Genomic DNA, 19,562 nt, shown 5'->3' on the forward strand with positions numbered 1-19,562 from the left:
ACAAAATAAAGCCAACAAACCTTTAAGTCAGACAGATATGTTGCATCATCCCTGTCAGAAATGATACACATTAGGATAGGCTCAGCCAAGTGTCAACAAGCAATGTGAGTGCAAATCAGCACTACTGAGATAATCCCAGTGGTAAAGTCTATTTGTTTGCTCAGGCCACGTCCTAATTACAGCACTTAAACCTTTCTTGTTAACACTATTGCTAATAAAGTCCTGGCTTCATTTCCCTTTAATTGGCTACTAACTCACTGAAAACTAGGTAAGAATAGAAGAATAACTTTGAAGGACCAACATATTTTTCTTTACACACCAGTAAAACTATTTTTAGATTTGCCTAAGCCTGTAAGAATCCACCAGCCAGATCACCCTGAGGACAGCGTAGAAGGAGAGACTCCAGATGTCAGCCATACGGTGAAAGACAGAAATAAAGTGATATGCAGACAGCTCAATTATACCTGGCTGCCCACTCCCATGAGTGAAAATCTCAAGGGCATAATTTCCCTTACTGCACTAAAAAGCTACTCCATGGTTGGATTAACAAATCTGCACAAATCAGCTTTTCTGCCTTCCCACACCCTTTGTGCAACACTTCAAGGATTTGTGCTCTCCACACAATCCAGGTTCAGCCTTGCTTCAGCCCTGCTGCCTTAGAGGGGGTGAAACACATCTCCCCATGATGCCTCTGCTTGGGGTGGCTGGAAAAAAGAGAAATATCAGTTCTATTAACACTGTCCTTCTGGTACAAGTAACTAAACATTGCAGACATAGATTTCCATTTGATGGATAAGCAGTCATTTACCAAACTACAAGATTATTTTCACTTGCTTGTTTTTCATTCTCAGTGAATATTTAAGCATTTTTTATGTGAAAGTGCTACATGAGTGTTCAAGGGACTCCCACTTGCAAGGAATTGACAACGCAGTAATTAGAAAATGCACATTTAATCACAGGAGACCTGAGAGACATCAGTCAAAGAAAGCATTCAGTTCTCAGCTCAGTGCCAAAGCCACCAGGTTATAAAGTACTCTACTGAAGAAAGTTTTCCCAAAGGCTCCAGCTGAAACAGCTTCCTTTAATACAAAGGATTCAGGCAGTTCTTGCAAGAGTGCTCCCTTTGTCTCATGGTTACCATTCAAATTCTGGAGTAGTGACAACTTAATTAGATTAAAAAAAAAACAGTAGCAAAGCAGAAGACTAAAAACTCTCCCAAAAACATACTACCTTGTAGCAGAGAAGGTGCTCTCTCGTAGGCAGCAGAGAAGGTGGATTCAAAACCTCGGGGGCTCAGGACAGAGCCCAACCCTGCTCCCCTGTGCTCTTGAATGAAGCCACAACATTGTTCAAGCCCCGTGCAACATTTTATATTGGGTGTCATGATTTCTTTCCATTTTTTATTTCTGCAAAGGCAACACAAGTATTTTTGGTTGTAACTTTTCTCTCTTCCTAGTTAACTATGCCAAAAAGTCAGTTATGTTTCCCCTCCTGAAAGATCTTGCATCCAAAAAGCAAAGTATGTGTATTTTATGCTTAAAAGGAAGTTAATTCAAAGGTTGTGTAAGGTCATATGTGGCAAATCTAGGCTCACAACATTAACAAACAGAATCAGCTCTCTTGCATCCATACTGTCACTGAGAAACAATTAAATCCAAGGACCTCTGTAGCTTGTCTGTAATCAGTACTTAAAACTCAAGACTGTGCACTCTACTCTCAGAACCAGGAAGAAAAATCAGAAACCTTAAGGACCCGCACTTCGTTAATCTCTTATAAGTCACCACAACATATCTTTTTCCAGGGGTTGCTTCAAAAAGATAATTATAGATTACTCCAACATTTCAATTCAAATTGTAGAGGTCAGTGCAAAAGAGCTGAAGTTGCGCAATTCAAATACACTGAACGTTTATGTGGGGAAAAATATTTTGGAGTTGCTCCTGGAACTGGAAACTATGTAAACACAATCAGCAAATAAACATCCGCCTACACGCACACACACATACGCACCCGACCCAAATGAAACAAATACCAGTAGGTTGTAATTGCTGTCCACTTAAAATCACATCCACAGTTTTGACTTATTTAAGCTGAAATGTTACTGCGTATCTTAATCTTTTTACATGAGAAATTAAGATGTACACATTTTTCAGGACTGCATATCTATAATTGAACTTACAGACAAATAAATAAAACAGTGAATTGTATTAAAAGTAATTTACAAGACAGATATTTTCTTAATGAGTACATGCAGTTGATACATTGGTCTTCCAGTATTAAACATGGAAACTATCCTCAGGTAATTTTATGGCATGTTTGTTTGATGTTAAGCACTTCAAAAATTACATATAAGTGCTTATGAACCAAATACACTATTAAAATTACATTCTAATTTCTCCCTTGGCTAATTTTCTATAGCTTCAAAAGAAGACATATAATATCTTCTTCCCATTATATAATGCAGCACAACTGTCATAGGTGTAATATTGTCACATTTCAATAACTTCATCATAATAGTATAATCCATATTTAAAGGTTTATATATAAGCAAATATGTTGAGACGCACTACTTCACAACTTCAAAATATTAAGCAGTATAGGGAGCCTGTATGCATGTAAGTGTGTATGAGTCTGAGGGTAACTGCTCCACCACACATCTTCAATGCAGGAGAGAGAAGTTCAAATCAGTGAAAATCTCCTTAAGAACAGGTTTAGAGTCCCAAATCAACCTGATATGTGAGTTCCTCCTCTTAATTTTGTCACAATTCTTTTGGCCAAACTGAAAGACAGGTTTTAGAAGCAGATTGCCTTAATTTCTGCACAGGAGATGGGGAGATATATCAATCCTAGAAGAAGATTTTCTCAAATTTGAAATTATTACAAAGATATCCTTTCAATACCTTTTATATCTAGTTTCTCAGAATCCTCAACTCTTATATTTTTCCTTTAACTTTCCTTAAACCAGCAATCAAGAATCTACACAGTCAAACACACTGCTCCAATGGCACAGCACAGACCTCTCTCCTGCTCACGCAGAAGCAGAAAGAGAAAGATGTCAATCTGTAAAGCTCTCACTGTGAAAAGCTGGAAGAGCAAGATGCAGAAGACAGTGCAGAAGAACAGGGCAACTCAGCAAGCCATGGATTTGGAGATCACTTTCTGAGTACCTCAGACACACCTGAAGATACAATAGGTGTTTGCCATCCTTCCTAATTTGCACACTCTTTATTCCTGCTTCTAGCACCAAGAGGACATGATTGCACTGCAAGGTCCCTGTCACAGTCAGGCAACCACCCAAGAGCCCAAACTTTTCTGGAAAGCCACATTTGCTGTATTTCAGCAGAGCAGGGTTCACCAGGAAGGGATTCAGTCAGAAACTTTCCAAAGTGTGCTCACAGAGAAGGCTCGAATATTACACAACTCTACACCTACATCCATTTACCTGTGTGTCATGGAATGACACCTGGAGTTCATAGTTCTTCAATATCCATTTATGCTTGTATAAATGTTTCAAGGCTATATGGACCGCAGGCAACACATCTGTCGTTATGTTTCTCTGATCAATCAGGCAGCTGTTGGGTAAAAGCCCGAGAAGAGAGAGGCGAGTACGATTCAGTTCCTCAGAGCACCTGATTACTAGTAACACAAACAGCACCAGTGTGTCCAGTTTCCAGCTCCAGAAAACCATCTTTCTTGGTGCTTTTCTTCTTTTTCTTTCCCTTCCCCTGCAGCCCACATCCCTGAAGAGAAGGCCTTAGATTCCCCGGTTGTCCGACATTTTGCAGCTCTCAGTTGCTTCAGTCAGCTGTGTCCCTCTAAGAAAGGAGCTAATTGTTATTAAAGGATAAAGACCTCTCTACGACTGGCTTTTCCAATTTGGACAGTAATCCAGCTCACAGCAGTGCTGTGAATCAATACTTCACAAGAATAATCTCTAGGCAAATTGCTCTGCCAAGTCTAATTTTAAACGTGTCATTTTAAACATTTCTGTAGCAGAAATATTCAACCATAGGTGACAAATCAATACACAGACTTGTATGATTCCTATGAAAATAGATATTCTAGGGATTGATCAAGGTGGTTGCATACTGAACACGTATTTGCAGCAACCTGTATGCCATTGGCTCAGAATACTGCTTCAGTCTGTTTTATCTTGCACAGACCACATTTTCTATTGGTTTCATACACACCAAAGAGAGAATATGCAGTGTTGTGTATTGATAATACTCTACATACTTCTAGTGCAAAAGCTGGATCAGCTTAAAACCGTAGATCCTCTGCCTCTGCTTTTACCAGAAACCCCATGCCTCTCTTAAAATCAGTAGTAGTTTTGAGAAAACAGCATTCAGGCCTGTTCCTCCAATCTACAGTCACACAGCTTTTGATAGGCATTTCACATATTGTCGTAATTTCAACACACTATTTGCAGTTTTCCAAGTAATATGCCAGGCTACGAAATGGAACAGATGCTGTACATGCAGAAGTGCAGAGAAAATAGTAATGCTGGAGAAAATCTTCTTTGCTGCTAATCAAAACTCGCCAGAATGTGAAGGGATTATATATAGGATCACCACACCAGAGAAGAACATGCACCTCTGCTCTCCAGGACTTGCAGCCTACCTCACCCCGCGGACAACCACTTCCCTGCCCCTTTCACAGCAACAATGCCACTGTTCTCATGTTGGCAGCCACCTAGGTGATCTTTTTCCTCCCTTCAAGTAGCCAGGTCTCTCCAGGCACAGAAAGCCCCTACTGGAATGCTATCATAGGCAAAGGAAGGAAACACAAGAGCCAAATCCCAAGGCAGGGAGAGGAAGGACATGTGGCCAGGGAGATGCTTGCTTCTCCAAAAAGAATAAAGCTCCAGTTTTTAGCAAGTGTCATTATATATACAGTTGAATAGAAAATTGTTTTGCCATCTTGTGGAAATTCAAGATTTCAAAAGAATTCCCTGTGCCAAGCTGGGATGGAAACCCAAAACCTCAAAGGTTTTCATGACTCAATAATCTGAAAGGAAAACAAATGGAAGGGCCATAAGCAGAAGGCTAATTTGGTACAAATCAAATTTGAAATTACATGTTCAGAGCTTGGCAACTTATTTTGGGGTTTTTTTGACATTTCAAAAAAAAAATAGTTTGCTGCAGAAAGTAAGGGTGGTTTGTCTAATTTTAGTTTTCAAAACACAACATTCCAGGTCAACAAATTATTCTGAAACTGACATGCAACTAAAAAGTTTCTACAGAAAATGACCAAATAAATTCTAATTATAAACATTCTAATTACAATCTATATATTGTTGAATGAGGGCATGGAAGTAAATAAATAAATAAAAAATTTAAAAAAGAGTAAAATTATATAGAATAAAGAAGCAATAAAAGATTATCTTGGGCCCAGCAAATAGCCCCAAGCAGGAGATATGCTCAATTTATCACTAACTGCCCACAGAGACTCTTCTGCCAATTCACCTGTGCAACTGGATGGGCAAGAAAAGAGCCCAATGCATTCTTTGACACAAAAATGAGGTGAAACAGAAATACCTGATGCATAACCCTTGCTTTTCTTTATCACCATTGCCTATAGTCAGAAAGCAGCAAGGCTGTATTGATTATATATATCCCCTCCCACTTTGTGTGGGGAAGGAAAAACAGGTTTTCTTCCTACACAAGGCTATGACCAAATCAAATGCATTAGGATCAAAATTTATTATAGGCATAGCAACAATTTTACACAATGACTTAATAGGTATCTTCCATTGTTTAGTCTTATGATTCCATAATGTGATTACTGAAAACATATTTTTTAAATGTTTTTAAACTCAAGATGAAATTCTTCCCTGAGCAGAGGGCCAGTTTAGGCCGAGATGTTGCTTAAATCCCATTTAATACCTTCCTTAGAAGCTTAAACGGGATTTTGTTGGTGAATAGTCCTTGGACCAGCCTTCCTTACAGCATTTTTTCAACATTGACTACGTTAAGTAAGAGGGGAGGAAAGCAGGTATTCACACTGCCAAACCACAGCAGCTAAAGTGCTCTGAACTCTTCTTCCTTTGCCTAAATCTTTTCACCAGCTAAGTGGATACATGGGGCTCCACTGAGTCATAGTTTTGGCCCATATGTAGGTAACAAAAAAATGTGCTTTGACTACCCAGTGTCCTCCTCTGTGTTCAAAAAAAAGACCAATCTGCCAGCACATCTTACACGACCCCCGTTGCTCAGGCAGTGGCTTTAAATTCATGAGAGAGCACGGGTGTATCAGAGGTTATGAAATCATATTCAGCACCGTATGGATGGACATACATTTTGGGGAACATCACCTTATTCTATAGATGCGTGACTGGTTTCAGCCTAGACAAGTATTTTTTCTCTCCTTGTGCTACTTCTGTGTGTCCTCAGCATTGCTGCATTTAACCCATGCCTCACAAAGAAGCAAACAAGATTATGTACTTGAGCAGCCTCCTGTTACTTGTGTCCTTGACAGAAACCTTAACTATCTAACCAGATGATTGTTTCTTATACAGTATTTTTATTGCTAATTAATCCTGTGATACTTTGGGAAAAACAAGGCCATGTGTTTTCGTTTTGATTGATAAAATAACCATGTTTGCTATGCTCATGATTGATCACAACAGGTATAATTTTTGGGTTTAGAATACCATCTTTCTTACATCCCTTTCTCAAATGGGAAGCTGAATTTCCACAATCATTTGAAATAGCACTAATTTTGAAACTTAACTTCAGTGTCAGAAAATGAAGGCTATTTCATTTTGAACTCTGCCTTCCTCACTGTTCTGGGAGGTTTTACCAAAGGTAAATAACTGTTGTTCAGCACAGTAAGGTAGATTTTACAAGATCTAGCTGAAAGGCTTAGGACAGAACTGGTGACCAGATGACTCACTGTTGGCATCTCCTTTGTGAGATCCACACAAACTGAGTAATTTTCAGAGTGGGAAACTGTAGGAGGAAATTGTGCTCTCCTGTAGGAGCACAGTCCCTGAGAATCTAAAAATAGAAGAAAACCCAAACACCTGGCATAAATGTATTGCCCATAACCAATATTTTCCAAAGGAAAAAGGAGAAATCTTCTCAGTGTTGTCCTCCTCTATCACATTATCCTCTGCTTTGATAGCATTTAAAATTCAGTTCCCAATCCCCTGATCAGTATTTTTGAACTGTAAATCACTTAGAGTTATTAGTTCATGTAAAAGGTTGACTACAGAGTGTATTAACTATGTTAAAGGCTGGCTATATATTTAAGCTATATGTCACCTCATGCCTCCCACACACAGTTTCCTCCCCCTTGAGTAACACCCATTAACATTTATAGGATGTTCTAATCCCAGCCTCATATGTTAGTTTTTTCAAAGTAGGTTATCATTCACCCTTCTTGTCCCACATGTCTCTGCTCTTGCTGCTTAATCGCTTAGTGTAATTAGAGTACAGAGCACTTGCACATCCTATGAAACCTTGGTGATATATTGGAAACCAATACATTTATTATGGATGGCAACTCCTGTTCTTGTACTGAGACCAAGCCTCTACCCATTGCCAAGAGCAGTTTTAATATCAATACACTATTATCTGCTGTAATGTGTCCCAGCTTTCTAAGTAGCTGGCTGTTCAGCTAAAATTATTTACCTCCCACAGCATCACCCAAATGACCAGGCAGTGTACGTTGAACTGCTCTACCAAGACTGACCAGATTTGCTTGTAGCTAGAGAGATTCACTTGGAGAAGGCAAATGAAAATTTATTTTTGCTGCAAATCCTAGTGTTTCACTCCTCATGTGTAGCCTGAAAATCCCATCTCTGCCTCCTTTCCCTCTTTCCCAGCAGTGCAGCACAAAGATCAAATTAATTTCCTCCATTCTGAACAGAAGGCTTGAAGAAAACAGATAAAATTACTAGTATATACGGCAACAGTGAGATTATTCCTGAAGTAACAGATCAAATTCTAGTAGCAGCACTTTGAGAACGAAGATGAGAAATCGTAAAAGATTGAAAGACACAAGAACACATAAAAATCTGAGAGAAAAAAACACAACACCCAAAAGCCAATTCAGTCTATCTAGTTTAATGTTCAGAGGCGGCTTAATCTGTAATTTGTTCCATAGTAGATGAAAAAATGATTTCTAGTAATGCCAAAATTTTGAACTCAAGGATTAAGGAAAACTCACTTTTACCCTTCAGTAAACTATCCCCTTTTAATGAAATTATCTTTACTATATCTGATAAAAAAGTTGTTTGCTGCAGTAACTACTCTAAGGGCTTCTGCTGACATTGAGATAACACCTCCCGATAGCCACCAGTGCCATAATTGTGCCAGCCATATAGACCTGCCTTGAGTAACAAGACCCCAGAGAAATAGCGTTCCCACCATGTCACTCCTTTTGTTTACATCATACGAGCTGTTATTTTTGCCAAGGTCAAACACATCGTTTTCAGATATGTGTTCATTATAAAAAATACTATTTTTTAATTGTCTGGTTTTTAAAAATATCTGTACCTTGCATATTTCTCAACTACAAGATCTGAGATGTAATAATCTAATTCTACGGGATATTTAATACTGCTACTGATTCTGAAAGGATCTCCATCCTAAAGGCTGAACAAAATCAGCATTTTATTCCATCAGGAAATCTAAAACTTTAAAGCAAGTAACGATGAATGCCTTTGTTCTTAATTAAAAGTGGCAATTCTAGGTCTCCTCCTCATAGAAGCACGTCGCATTTTCATAGGTGGGCTGGCTTTCTAAAGTGCTGAGCATTCAGCAATTCCCACTGTTGTTGACAGAAAATGCAAATCACTCGGTGGTTTTGGAAAGCAAATCTTTAGTTCAGGGAGCTAACTGGAAACTCTTTTTCTTTTGTTTTGTTTTTTTCCTGTGGCAAAAAAAAAAAAGAAGTGATCTGGAGCTGATACTATTAGCATGCTTCACAGCAAGAAATAAGGAGCAGAGGGGAGCTTGGCTAAGTTTAAAGATCTGGAATGCAAAACTTTTTCTATCACTTATGTAGTGGTACCTATTCCTACTTAATTTACATTACTTAATTTACATTAATTTACTACATTGCACAAAGTCTTCTTGCCGCTAGAGCATCCCTCCAGATTAGATTCTTACCAAAAACATGGAATTTTTAGAAAGGGAGAAAGTTGGATTTCTTTCTTGGTCAACCTCCTGTAAATTATTAATACTTAAGGGCTTGCCACATTTACAAGGAAAAGTGGAAAGCAAAACCCAAGATGCTTTTACAGAACTTCAAAATTACATAGAAGACCCGACAGAAACACAGAGTTTAATACTTTTATACCTTATGTGTATACAAAAATATCCCTACTTGATGCTGTTAGATACGCAACAGCGCACGTTTGAATCAGAGTGCTTGAAAAATGTTATGTATTTTGTACCACACCAAGTGTTAGTCTGTCAAAAACTGTCCCTTCATATAGAGTAAAAATTGTAAAGAAAGAGACGTATTCTTTGCTAGAAAAACATTTAATTCTCTGTGAAAACAGGAGCAGTAAACAGCGGAAAGGAAGTTAATTAGCATCCCAAAAGGGGCCTCTTACTACTTCTCCCTGGAGGTTTTGGATGTAAAATGGTTACTTAGACACCTATTGTGTGTATGAATCTTCACATAATTCTGTAGTTCAATGAAGCTGCAGCAGAAGCTGAGGCCTATCCTAGATAAATGGTAAATTAAAGTACATAACTACTTTAAGGACATAAAACATTCAACAAATAGATTTTTTTAGAGGTATATGGTTGTGATTATTAAAAAAAAAAAAAAATTGAGACTCTGGAAATAATCAGGCAGACAGGATGAGTTCCTCTGATGAGGATTGTGACAAAATAGGTCTTACAAAAATAGTGGATGTAAGGAAGAAAATGAGTTTAGCAAGAATTAAAAAAAAGTTCTGCAGAACCAGCTACTCGGTGGCAGAGCGCATGAATCCAGCAGACCCAGCTTGCAAAGAAGGAGGCAAACAAGGTTTTCGCGTATGGTCTGCGACAACCTGGCAAAGGGAAGAAAACTTCTGATTCCGTCAGGATCTAATCCACCAGAGCCCTTCATGCACGGTCTGGATCCCCTGGATAGCTCTAAAAGCCAGAAGGCCTTCAACCCACTGTCTTGCCAGTGATGTCCCGAGTCTGTAGCCAGGAAGGCATTGCAGGGCGAATAGTGAATGCAAAAACCGGGAGCTGCTCTCTCACAGCCCTCAGCGGCTACAGGGTCAGCAGAGTTTAAGCTGGAAATAGCAATGGACTTTTAAAGGGATTTCAGGCAAATCATAGGGAGAAGTTTTCCAGGAAGAAGGATTTGGAGGGATCATTAAGACAAGATCTGAAGGTTTTCTAAAGTACATATTCTAGTTGGCAGTGAAGCAGGCAGAAATCCCCAAGTGAAATACATGGACTATATTGTAAGAGGTGGAAAATCCTAATGGTCTTCTGATCTAAGAACTCATTAATTATTTAAGGGAAGTACCATGGCCATAGTAGGAAATCTAAGTTTTCTAATCCTATCCCTCAAACTCGTGATGTTCACTTTAAAGCAATTAGTCCATTATCTGGGCCTTCATCTCCCAGGAGCCTCAGTAACAACAATTTGGATAACCCTGCTGAATTAGCCCTCATATTCTTCATTCTTTGTGAGTATAATTTTCAGGCAGAAGGTGGATATTTGCCTTTAATTTGATATTTGATATTTGCCTCTTCACATTTGAAAAAACTTATTTGAAAAATACTATGGATAAAATTGTCAGAAAATTTAGGCCGATGATAAAGAAAAACTAATGGCACAGAAATTGGACATCAATCACAGACTTCGAAATAAGATTACATGGTTATTCCATCACAAGGGGCAAAAAAAGAAATTAAAAAAGTGTTTGCCAGTCAGTATGTCCCATTTCCACTCAACAGGCAGTATGAAGCAGTCCCCAAATACAGCAGATCTTAGCCACAGCAAAACCTTCTGCAAGCAGAGAAATTCCCAATTAGCAAAGAACACAGCCTACAAGCGTCAGTGGCATGGCAAGGGAAGACAGACCTTGACTGCAAATATATTCCACCTACTCTTAGGGGCACTACTTTATTTAAGTCAGAGCAATGGTGTGGCTGAACCAGGCTGCTTCAGGAGTCAGGCTACAGATCGATTAATGCTGGAGTCTGGGGACCATGAAAGTACTGCAAATCTCATTTCTAGTTCAGCTAGACCCACAAATCATAGAACAGCACATTGGGTTCCTGAAAATCTTGAGATCTGTGACTGACTTAGTTCCAAGATACCTAGTACGAAAATAAATTCAAAAAAATATGATGTATGTGCACTGTACCATCTCAGTTTGGAATCCCAATTTGAAATATTCCTACTGCAATATAAGGGGCTGATGTATATTAACACACATCTCCACAGGACTGAGTCACACCCATGCTGACCAACCTCAGTGCACCTCTCTGCTATCCCCAGCTGTTTCAAAAACTATCTGAGACAAAATGGATCACAGAGGGTTGTCCTCTCTTAACTCCCACCACTTGATTCCCTGAACCAGACTTCTGTATGTAATGGTTCAACCCTTCCTAAGGAAAAGTATCTTCTTTCCTGTGATAGCAATGGTCTCCACTTGAGTTTTCATGAAAGAGCTGTTTGGCTCCCAGCTTCTTCAGTTTGCTCAAATGCATTGTTCTTCTGCCATATGCCATGGAAACGCCCATAGAGCAATGAAATGAAAAGCAGAGAATAAAGCTTGACATGCACATGCATTGTCATGCTCAGATCATTAATGTGAGATGGTGTTTTGTAGCCTTGACATGCAATGCTATTTATGTTTTCATCCTAAATAGTTACATGTATTTAATAAAACCAATATAAACAGTGCATGGACAACTTTCTTTGTGAATGCCATCATTAAATCTCTCTCATCTAGCTCCTTCCTCTCCCTTTTCCTATCGCAAATATTTTCTTCACAGTTACCACCAGGATATTACACCCCATATTTTCCACAAACTTGAGTAAATCACTCTGGTTGATAACCATATCAGAAGATAGGGCCTTCCCCCTCTTTCTTCAATTGTAAATGGAAACTCCTTCCTAGATTTATTCAAAAAATAATTTTTCCCTTCTGACGGAGTGTGTTTGGCATTTGAATCAAAAGATTCCATAACAGTGTGTTTTGCAGTATGCATATATACAAGTTATACAAGAAATTGCAAGACATATGCCAGAAACTGATTTTAATCTCTTTGAAGAGATATTTAGAGGATATACATTCTGCAGGTCTGGGATCCGCACCCAGAGGAGTGGGTGCAGTGAATACATGATCTCTCTCGTCTCCCCACCCACATCTTAACATCAGCAGAGAAGCCAGCATAGAATTAACATAAACACTTAACTTTTAGATTATTCCCTCCAAGTTTAAAAAACTCTAAAGCAAAAAGAGGTTATGTCGCAAATAGAGTCCTATTACGTGAAAGTCAAAGGGGACACTGACTATTTAAAGAAATATGTCCCTCCCAAGCAGAACGTTGTCAGCAGAGCAGACAGTGATCGTCACCATACACGTAACGTATTGCATTTTAATGCCACAATCTCTGCAAATATCAGACAGTGCAAGTACTTGGTAATATTAAAAGGTAAGAAATTACCCAACTATCTCAACATATGCCAGACACAGGCTCACCTGATGATACAAGAAAAAATGTCTGCCAGTTCTGTCTGCTATAAACTGGACTCCCTTTCAGGCTCTGATGTCTCCTGTGTATTCAGCTGTTACTCTTAGAAGACCACAACACCACCTTGTTTGTTCCATTTTGAGCACTACAAAAATGAAAATAAGGCTCCAGACTCAGAGTACTCAGAGCATTCACAGGCATGACAGGGCTTACCCCCAGGAGCCCCACTTGACTTTGGTACACCATGCTTCCCCTTGCGAATCCAGTCGCTGCTGAAGTGACTTCAATCTATGCCTCCTAAGACAAAGGGCCTTATCCACACATGGCATGCACTTCTTTTTGTTTGTGGGGGGGAGAGAACTGGGGAGGGGGGGGAGACAAGGGGGTTGCTCCCTTGCTCAGTTCTTTTGTTGTAGAGTTTTTCAGACAGCAACTAGTAGCTGTTTGTCCCTCTGTGAGGACTGTTATATGCTATTGAACACTGAGCTCCAGTGAACAGATACCTTATTTTGCATCACTGACTCAAACCTGTTCTTCTGTTTCCAGAATATATTCCCCATCCTTAGCAAAAATAAACACTTCTCTTACTTCCACTTGCAGGAACAAGACATGAGTTGACTTTGTTGACACTACTCATGACTGGACTTTCTGGAAAAAGCATCTTTATTTGGAGGCTTGGGGTCTTTTAAATTTTAGAACAGTTGGCGAGAATGATGCAAACTGGTGCATGGCCTGTACAACTTTCTTAAGCTTTAAGAGTTTTACTGAAAAGACAAGTAATTTTTTAGTAAAAGAAAAAAACAGAGAGAAAGTCTACATATAATACACCTAGACTGTAATTTCTTATCAGATGAATTAAGCAAGGCACTTTCTACTTAGTTACAGAACAGAAAAAGGTAAATATGTATCAAATGTCAAAAAGCTCACATTTGCCTTCAGATTTTGCGGAGTCCTCTGCATTTTCCAGAGCTCCCTCTTCTATGCCAACCTGCTATTTAAAGGTATTAGAGTGTACTATTACACGAAGAGGAGATTATATCATGATTACCACAAGTTATTTGTTGTAGGTAGAGAAAAAGAAATAATCTCATCCCCAGAGTATGAATATTCTTCCCTCTTTGTAATAATATACCCACTTACTTCTGTAAGACTTTTTTTTTCAGCTTGTCAAGACTCACTTGGATCTTCAGAAACAAGTGACAGAATGCTAACTTGCATACACTGCTTTCTTGACTATGCATGTTAAGATTCAAAACAAATTCACACTGTCTATGCACCACTTGCAGCACTGCTCCTACAAGAAATCAGAAAATACGTTGCATATTTGAGGGAAGATGTCCAGATGCAGAAGGGCAGATATCCAAATTCCATTAAAGCCCTTGTCTTCTTCCACGATGCCTCTTCCTCTAGTTCCTGTAAGGTTATTTTTTCCCTGATGCACAAATTTAATACTGTTGAAAGTTATAATATTGTCTACTAGATGCTTAATTCCTTTCTTTTAATGTTATTCTGCTTTTTTGGCCTCTAACATAGGTATGTCAGGGTGCTTTAGCTGAAATCATCTCTCCTGATTTACATGAAGTTGTGAGCTTTGTCTAGTGTATGAAGGGCTTTTTCTTTCATTATTTTGTGAAACATTTCTTTGTATATTCAACCAACTAAAGCTACAATCACTGGGATGGAAAAAAAGAAGATATACCGTACCATCGTCATTGATCCAAAGCCATGAACTATCAAGCACCCTTAACTTCTAGGACCTGGTCCAAGGGCTGCTGGAATCAGTGCATTACTGCCATTAATTTCAATGGGGTTTGGATGAGACTCTTTAGAGAAGATAGCTTCATAAATCCTCGAGTTTCTAAAATAACATAACTATGAAATTTTGCCTGAGAGTCTCATCTAGTGTGAGACCACTGCTCTCATTAAAATGAACAGTAAAAATTAAAGTCACTAACTTAGACAAGAGTTCTGCAAATGCCTACACCTGAGCTTTGTTTCATTGACTGCAACTAAGTAGGAACACCTAAATAGACAGAGACGCCCAGGGAGTAGCAAAACAGAGTTTACCAAACTGGATCAGGATCATACTCCAAGTACATTTAATCTCAAAAAATACCCAAGACAGAAGCCTCTGCATTTTTTTACTTGAGGTAGCCTGTGATCATATTTCATAACAAAGATGTAATTCACACAATCTCAACTGAGACATAAACTAAGCATTGTATTTAAGTGCTTCATTCAATTTAAATGCTTTGAAAAACACTAGAGCTGCTGCTCGTGTCCTCAAAGGTTAGTGAGTTCAACTGCTGACAAACAGCAGTCAAACTTAGCAGGCATACTGCAATTCTTTAAGATGGTTTGTCAGAAAGTAAAGGCATTATAATGCTTCATTATACAAAACCAGAAATATCAAGCAAGCTAGAATACTCAGTTCAATTCTGACAGAAAGGTACTTGAATGCATAATTAAAAAAAAACAATATTTTTATTTTCATTATTATTTTTCACAAGCTTTTAGTTAAAGTATTATAGAAAATTGCAATACAAAGATCAGATTGCAAAAATAAGGGAGTTTGGAAAGACACAAGGGAGAATACACAATCACTGCCGTACATTTCCTAAGCATTATAAATATGCTGCAATTATTTCTCAAACCATTAAAAAAATCCCATGTGTTCAAGGCTCTACATTCTCTCTTTCAAGAGCCAACAATGTCACAAGCACCACCTGTGAAGCCCTGAGAGGGAGAACTACTCCCTGGTTTGTGATTATGCAATGATAAGGATCCAGGCCCTTCAGGCATATCTATTTATTGGCGGCCTCAGAAAATAGGCTGAGGACCAAGTGGGCATGATGAGCCAGCTACCCTTCTGCTTACTGTAAGTGCACTGAAGGAATAAGGTAATGTCTGAACCAAGAGAAAAAGTTTGCACTGCCATTATGTATTTAATGGCTATTCCAGACATTAGTCTGTTCCGTTTTGGTGCAGTCTTCATGAACACTAAGTTATTTACTTGTCACTATTAAGCATGCAATAATAATCCAACCATACTCCAAACATATGCATTCGCCTGACTTAACATTCCACAGCCATCCAATTATTAATTGCTTAAAAGCATTCAAAGCAACACAGCAGGCTGGCAACATGACCCTGATTCCTTATGTCCCTAGAGTACAAAACAGTAAAAATGCAATTTTTAAGAAACTGATACTCATTCCAGAACAAACAGGGCATTTCCCTCACCCCCCCCCCCCAAATATTTTAATGATAACTACCTAGTTCAGAATCCAAAATCTTTATTAAGAACTTCAAAATATTTTGACTGCAATGAAGTGCAGCACCTTATTCATTATGATGTTACTATATGAAGAAAGATCCTACCTAGGCTTCTCTACTTCCTATGCATATGTCATTTTTATAATAGTTCCATCCAAGGAAAGAACTAATATAGAACAGTGTAATGAAAATGGGATTAGAACTGTGATTTTTTCCTAACATGCATCTCGCCTTACAAGACAGGTAGTGCCATTCAGAAAATCCCCCATAATTCTTTTCATTATGATTGCAGAGTTCCCTGAGATTCATTTTTTTTTTAAGGAAACAAGCATCTACTCTAGCCTGATCTAGCCTATTCCCTGTCAACATCTCAGTCTTGTTCACACAACACAACAGGATGGCAGAGTGCTCCTTCCTAAGTGACATCTTCAGCAGTATTGCCCTCCATGCATTGCTGCTCAGAGGTATCTAAAAAAAATACTATGACAAATTTATGTCAATAAAAAGCAGCCACCCTTCAAGGAGAGGCTTTTGGTAGCCGTTTTGGGGACAGAAACACTATCACGGAAGTGGTACAGCCTGTCACTGCTGCTCTCAGCTTGGTCGCCCCGGACCCTGAGAACCGAAGGGGAGCAGACAGGGGCTTCCTTAAATTACAGGCAGGGAGATTTTCAGCAGCCACTCGATTTACCGGGGGCTGTCTTGGAAGCGAGCCCCGGCCGCCAGCATTACACAAGAAGCGACTGCCATCTTCAGGGGAGCCCCGGTACCGGACCCGCGCGTACCCTCCGCAAACACACCGCTACTGAAGTTATGACCAAAATCAAAGGCAGTTGTGGGCGAGTGGCGGTGGCAACCAACTCGACAAAGCCCTCGCTTTGCTCCCTGCCTCTCTGCCCCAAGTAAATGGAAGATGTTTCTCCGCGAAGCACGGCGCAGGACTCCCTCTTCTCCCATCCCTGACGGCTGGCCGTGGGCAGCGCTCCGGAACGGGGCGTCTCGCAGGCATCCCGCTGCGCTGCTGGGCGCTCGGTGGGGACCGGGACTGCAAATTTAACTCTTTCCGAGGAGCCAGCGCCTCCGCGCCCCGCCGCCCACGCACTCCCGGGCGGGCGCTTAGCCGCTCCCGCCGCGCCGGCCGGAGGGCAGGGAGGGGGCAGACCCCGCGGAACCCTGTGAGAGCTTCCCCGCCTCCTTAAGCTACGGTCGCTGCCCGTCGCGTCCCCGCGCCGCATGGGATAAGCCGGGCTGGCAGCGTGTGCCGGCTGGCGGAGCGGGGAATCGGAGCGGCCGGCGTGCATCTGTTGCTGAGCGGGTGGCGGCTGGCAGAGGGACCGCGGCCGCGGCTCCGCCAGGCGAGGAGGCAGAGCCTTCCTCCCACCGGTGTACGTGCGTGCCAAGGGCAGCAGATCCCAGTCACCGCCGCCACCAAGCACCTCCGGCACCCGCCCGGGCCCACCCCCGCGCTGTAGGCGACTCCCGGGCAGGGGCGCCCCCGGGACGGCGAGGAGAGCCCCAGCTGCCGAGGGAGCCGCTGCTGACACTCTGGGCGCGCAGGATACGGTCCGCCGGCTCCGCGTCCTCCCCCTCCGCCGCCAGTCCCCCCACATCTGCCGGCAGCCCGCGGGGCTGGGCGGGCGAGGCGGCTCGGAGGCGCCGCGCACGGCCCCGCCGGCAGTCGCAGCCCCGGCCCGGGCGTCCGCGCTGCCCTTGCGCCCCTGCACCCGCAGCGCCCCGGGACTGGGCGGCGGCGCGGGGCCCGCGGCGTCCCTACCTCTGTGTCGTAGAGCCGCAGGTCTAGGAAATAGGGGTTGAGCAGAGACTCGTTGCGGATCTGATCCATGGCCAGCTGCACGGCGGGCAGCACTCCCCGGCCGATCCTGCTCTTCTGGTCCTCCTCGGACTGGCTGAGCGGCATCAAGCCCATGATGGAGATCGGCGTGGTGGCGTTGGGGGGCAGCCCGGCCGCCCCCCGGGAGCTGCCCCGCGGCCAGCCCCAGCCCGGCGGCGCCCAGCCCAGGCACAGGAGCAGCAGTAGCATGGCAGGGTTGGAGGTAGCAGCGGCCGGTCTCCGCGAAGAGGGATGCATGCTGCTGGATGGGGGGGAGGAGGAGGACTGAGGGTGGGGAGACGGACAGAGCGGCGGAAGGGAGCTGAGCCCCTCTCAGTCCGGGCGCATCCCCCGGCGGCAGAAGCCAAGGCGGGAGAAAAAGAGCTGTCACTCTCCGCTTCCCCGGGAGCTTCGGGGTCTTCTCTCTCTTCCCCCCCCCCCCTCCCCTCTCCTGGCAATAATCCTTCTGGCAATGGCGCCCTACTCCTTCCCAGGTCTGCCAGCTGCAACCACCAGGAGCAATAAATAAATAAATAACCCCCACCACCACGCACACTGACACGCTCCCCACCACCCTCCTCCGCTCTCCCCGGCAGCACAGCAAGGGAACGGGACCTGTCTCCCCGGCAGCTCTCCCCTTCTCCGCTCAGGGAGGGACAGCACCTCTCAGGCGCGGGGGGGGGAGCCGAGCAGCCCTCATTGAACACCTCCCTCCTTCCCCCTCCTCCTCCTCCAAAAGGGGGGGAGGGGGGGAAAGGATGCTCCGGCAGAAAACGCCGAAGAGGAAAAAGCCCCCCCTAGAGCCAGGGAGGCGGAGAAGGGGAGCGGTGCCGATCCGGGGCGGGGGTGCTAGTGCCGCATTCCGTGGGAGTCAGGGCAGCCCCCACCGCGGGCGGGAGGTGCCGCCTGCGCCCGTCCTTCGGGTCGGGCAGAGCCGCCGGGCAGGATGCGCGGCCGGGGACAGAGCAAAGTGTGCAGAGGCCGGGCCGGGCCGGGCCGAGATCCCCTTCATACGGCAGCAGCGTCCGCTGCCGGTGGGTCGGGCACCTTCTCCAGGTGGAGCTCCCGACGCGCGCGCAGGTGGGCGCGGGGAGGTGCGTGCGGTGGCCGCTGCCCATCCGCGGGCGCGGGGGGGGGGGGGGGGGGCGGCCCGCGCACTGTCCCCACTCACACAGCCACTCACACGCACACGCAGCCCCGCTGCCCGGCGCGGGAGGGCTCCGCGCACACTCCCCACCCGCCTCCGCGCACACGCGGCACGCAAGCACGCTCCCACTCGGGATCGGCACCTCGCACACACGCACACGCGCAGGCAGCCCGGGCCACGGCAGCTCTGCGGCACGCAGGAGCCGCGCGTTTCGCAAGAGCAGAAGCCGGGATATTTTTTTTTTTTTATTTATTTATTTTGACTGATTTCTTTTTTTCCCGCAGATTTTGGCGGTTTTTTGGGAGCCTGGCACGACTCGCGGCTACAAAAGAAAAAAAAATAAAATAAAAATTAAGGCTGCGGCAGGACTCTGAGCTCCCCCGAGGGCTGCTACAACCCTGCGAGTAGCCTGGGGGAGCCGAACCCTTTCCACGCATGTTCTCCCAAGTAGTTCCCTCCACATCTCACTGGCCGTGGGGCATATCCCATATACAGCCCAAGGCTTTCTGCCTCGCTCCCAGCCTGTCCCTGCACTCCAGGGAACACATTCACACTGCCCACCCGCATCCCTGGTCTGCAGAGTCCCTGCACAGCAGTGTGCTGATCTGTTGCCTGGCAGGTGGATCCCACACAGGAGGCAGTA

The 19,562-nt window shown here is 43.3% G+C and overlaps 1 protein-coding gene across 1 annotated transcript in view; it reads right to left on the reverse strand.

Moving 5' to 3' along the window:
- The window catches only part of GABBR2 (gamma-aminobutyric acid type B receptor subunit 2), a 471,821-nt gene extending 453,612 nt beyond the window's left edge, over positions 1 to 18,209 (reverse strand). Inside the window, exon 1 of the mRNA XM_027741022.2 lies at positions 17,716 to 18,209. Within this exon, the coding sequence (XP_027596823.1) occupies positions 17,716 to 18,030 (315 nt within the window). The 5' untranslated portion in view covers positions 18,031 to 18,209. The remainder of the gene's footprint in view (positions 1 to 17,715) is intronic.
- Positions 18,210 to 19,562: the final 1,353 nt, after the last annotated feature.

Source organism: Pipra filicauda, unplaced genomic scaffold (assembly GCF_003945595.2).
Source record: "Pipra filicauda isolate LSUMZ 115617 unplaced genomic scaffold, ASM394559v2 scaffold56_size3634133_pilon, whole genome shotgun sequence".
Lineage (NCBI taxonomy): Eukaryota > Metazoa > Chordata > Aves > Passeriformes > Pipridae > Pipra > Pipra filicauda.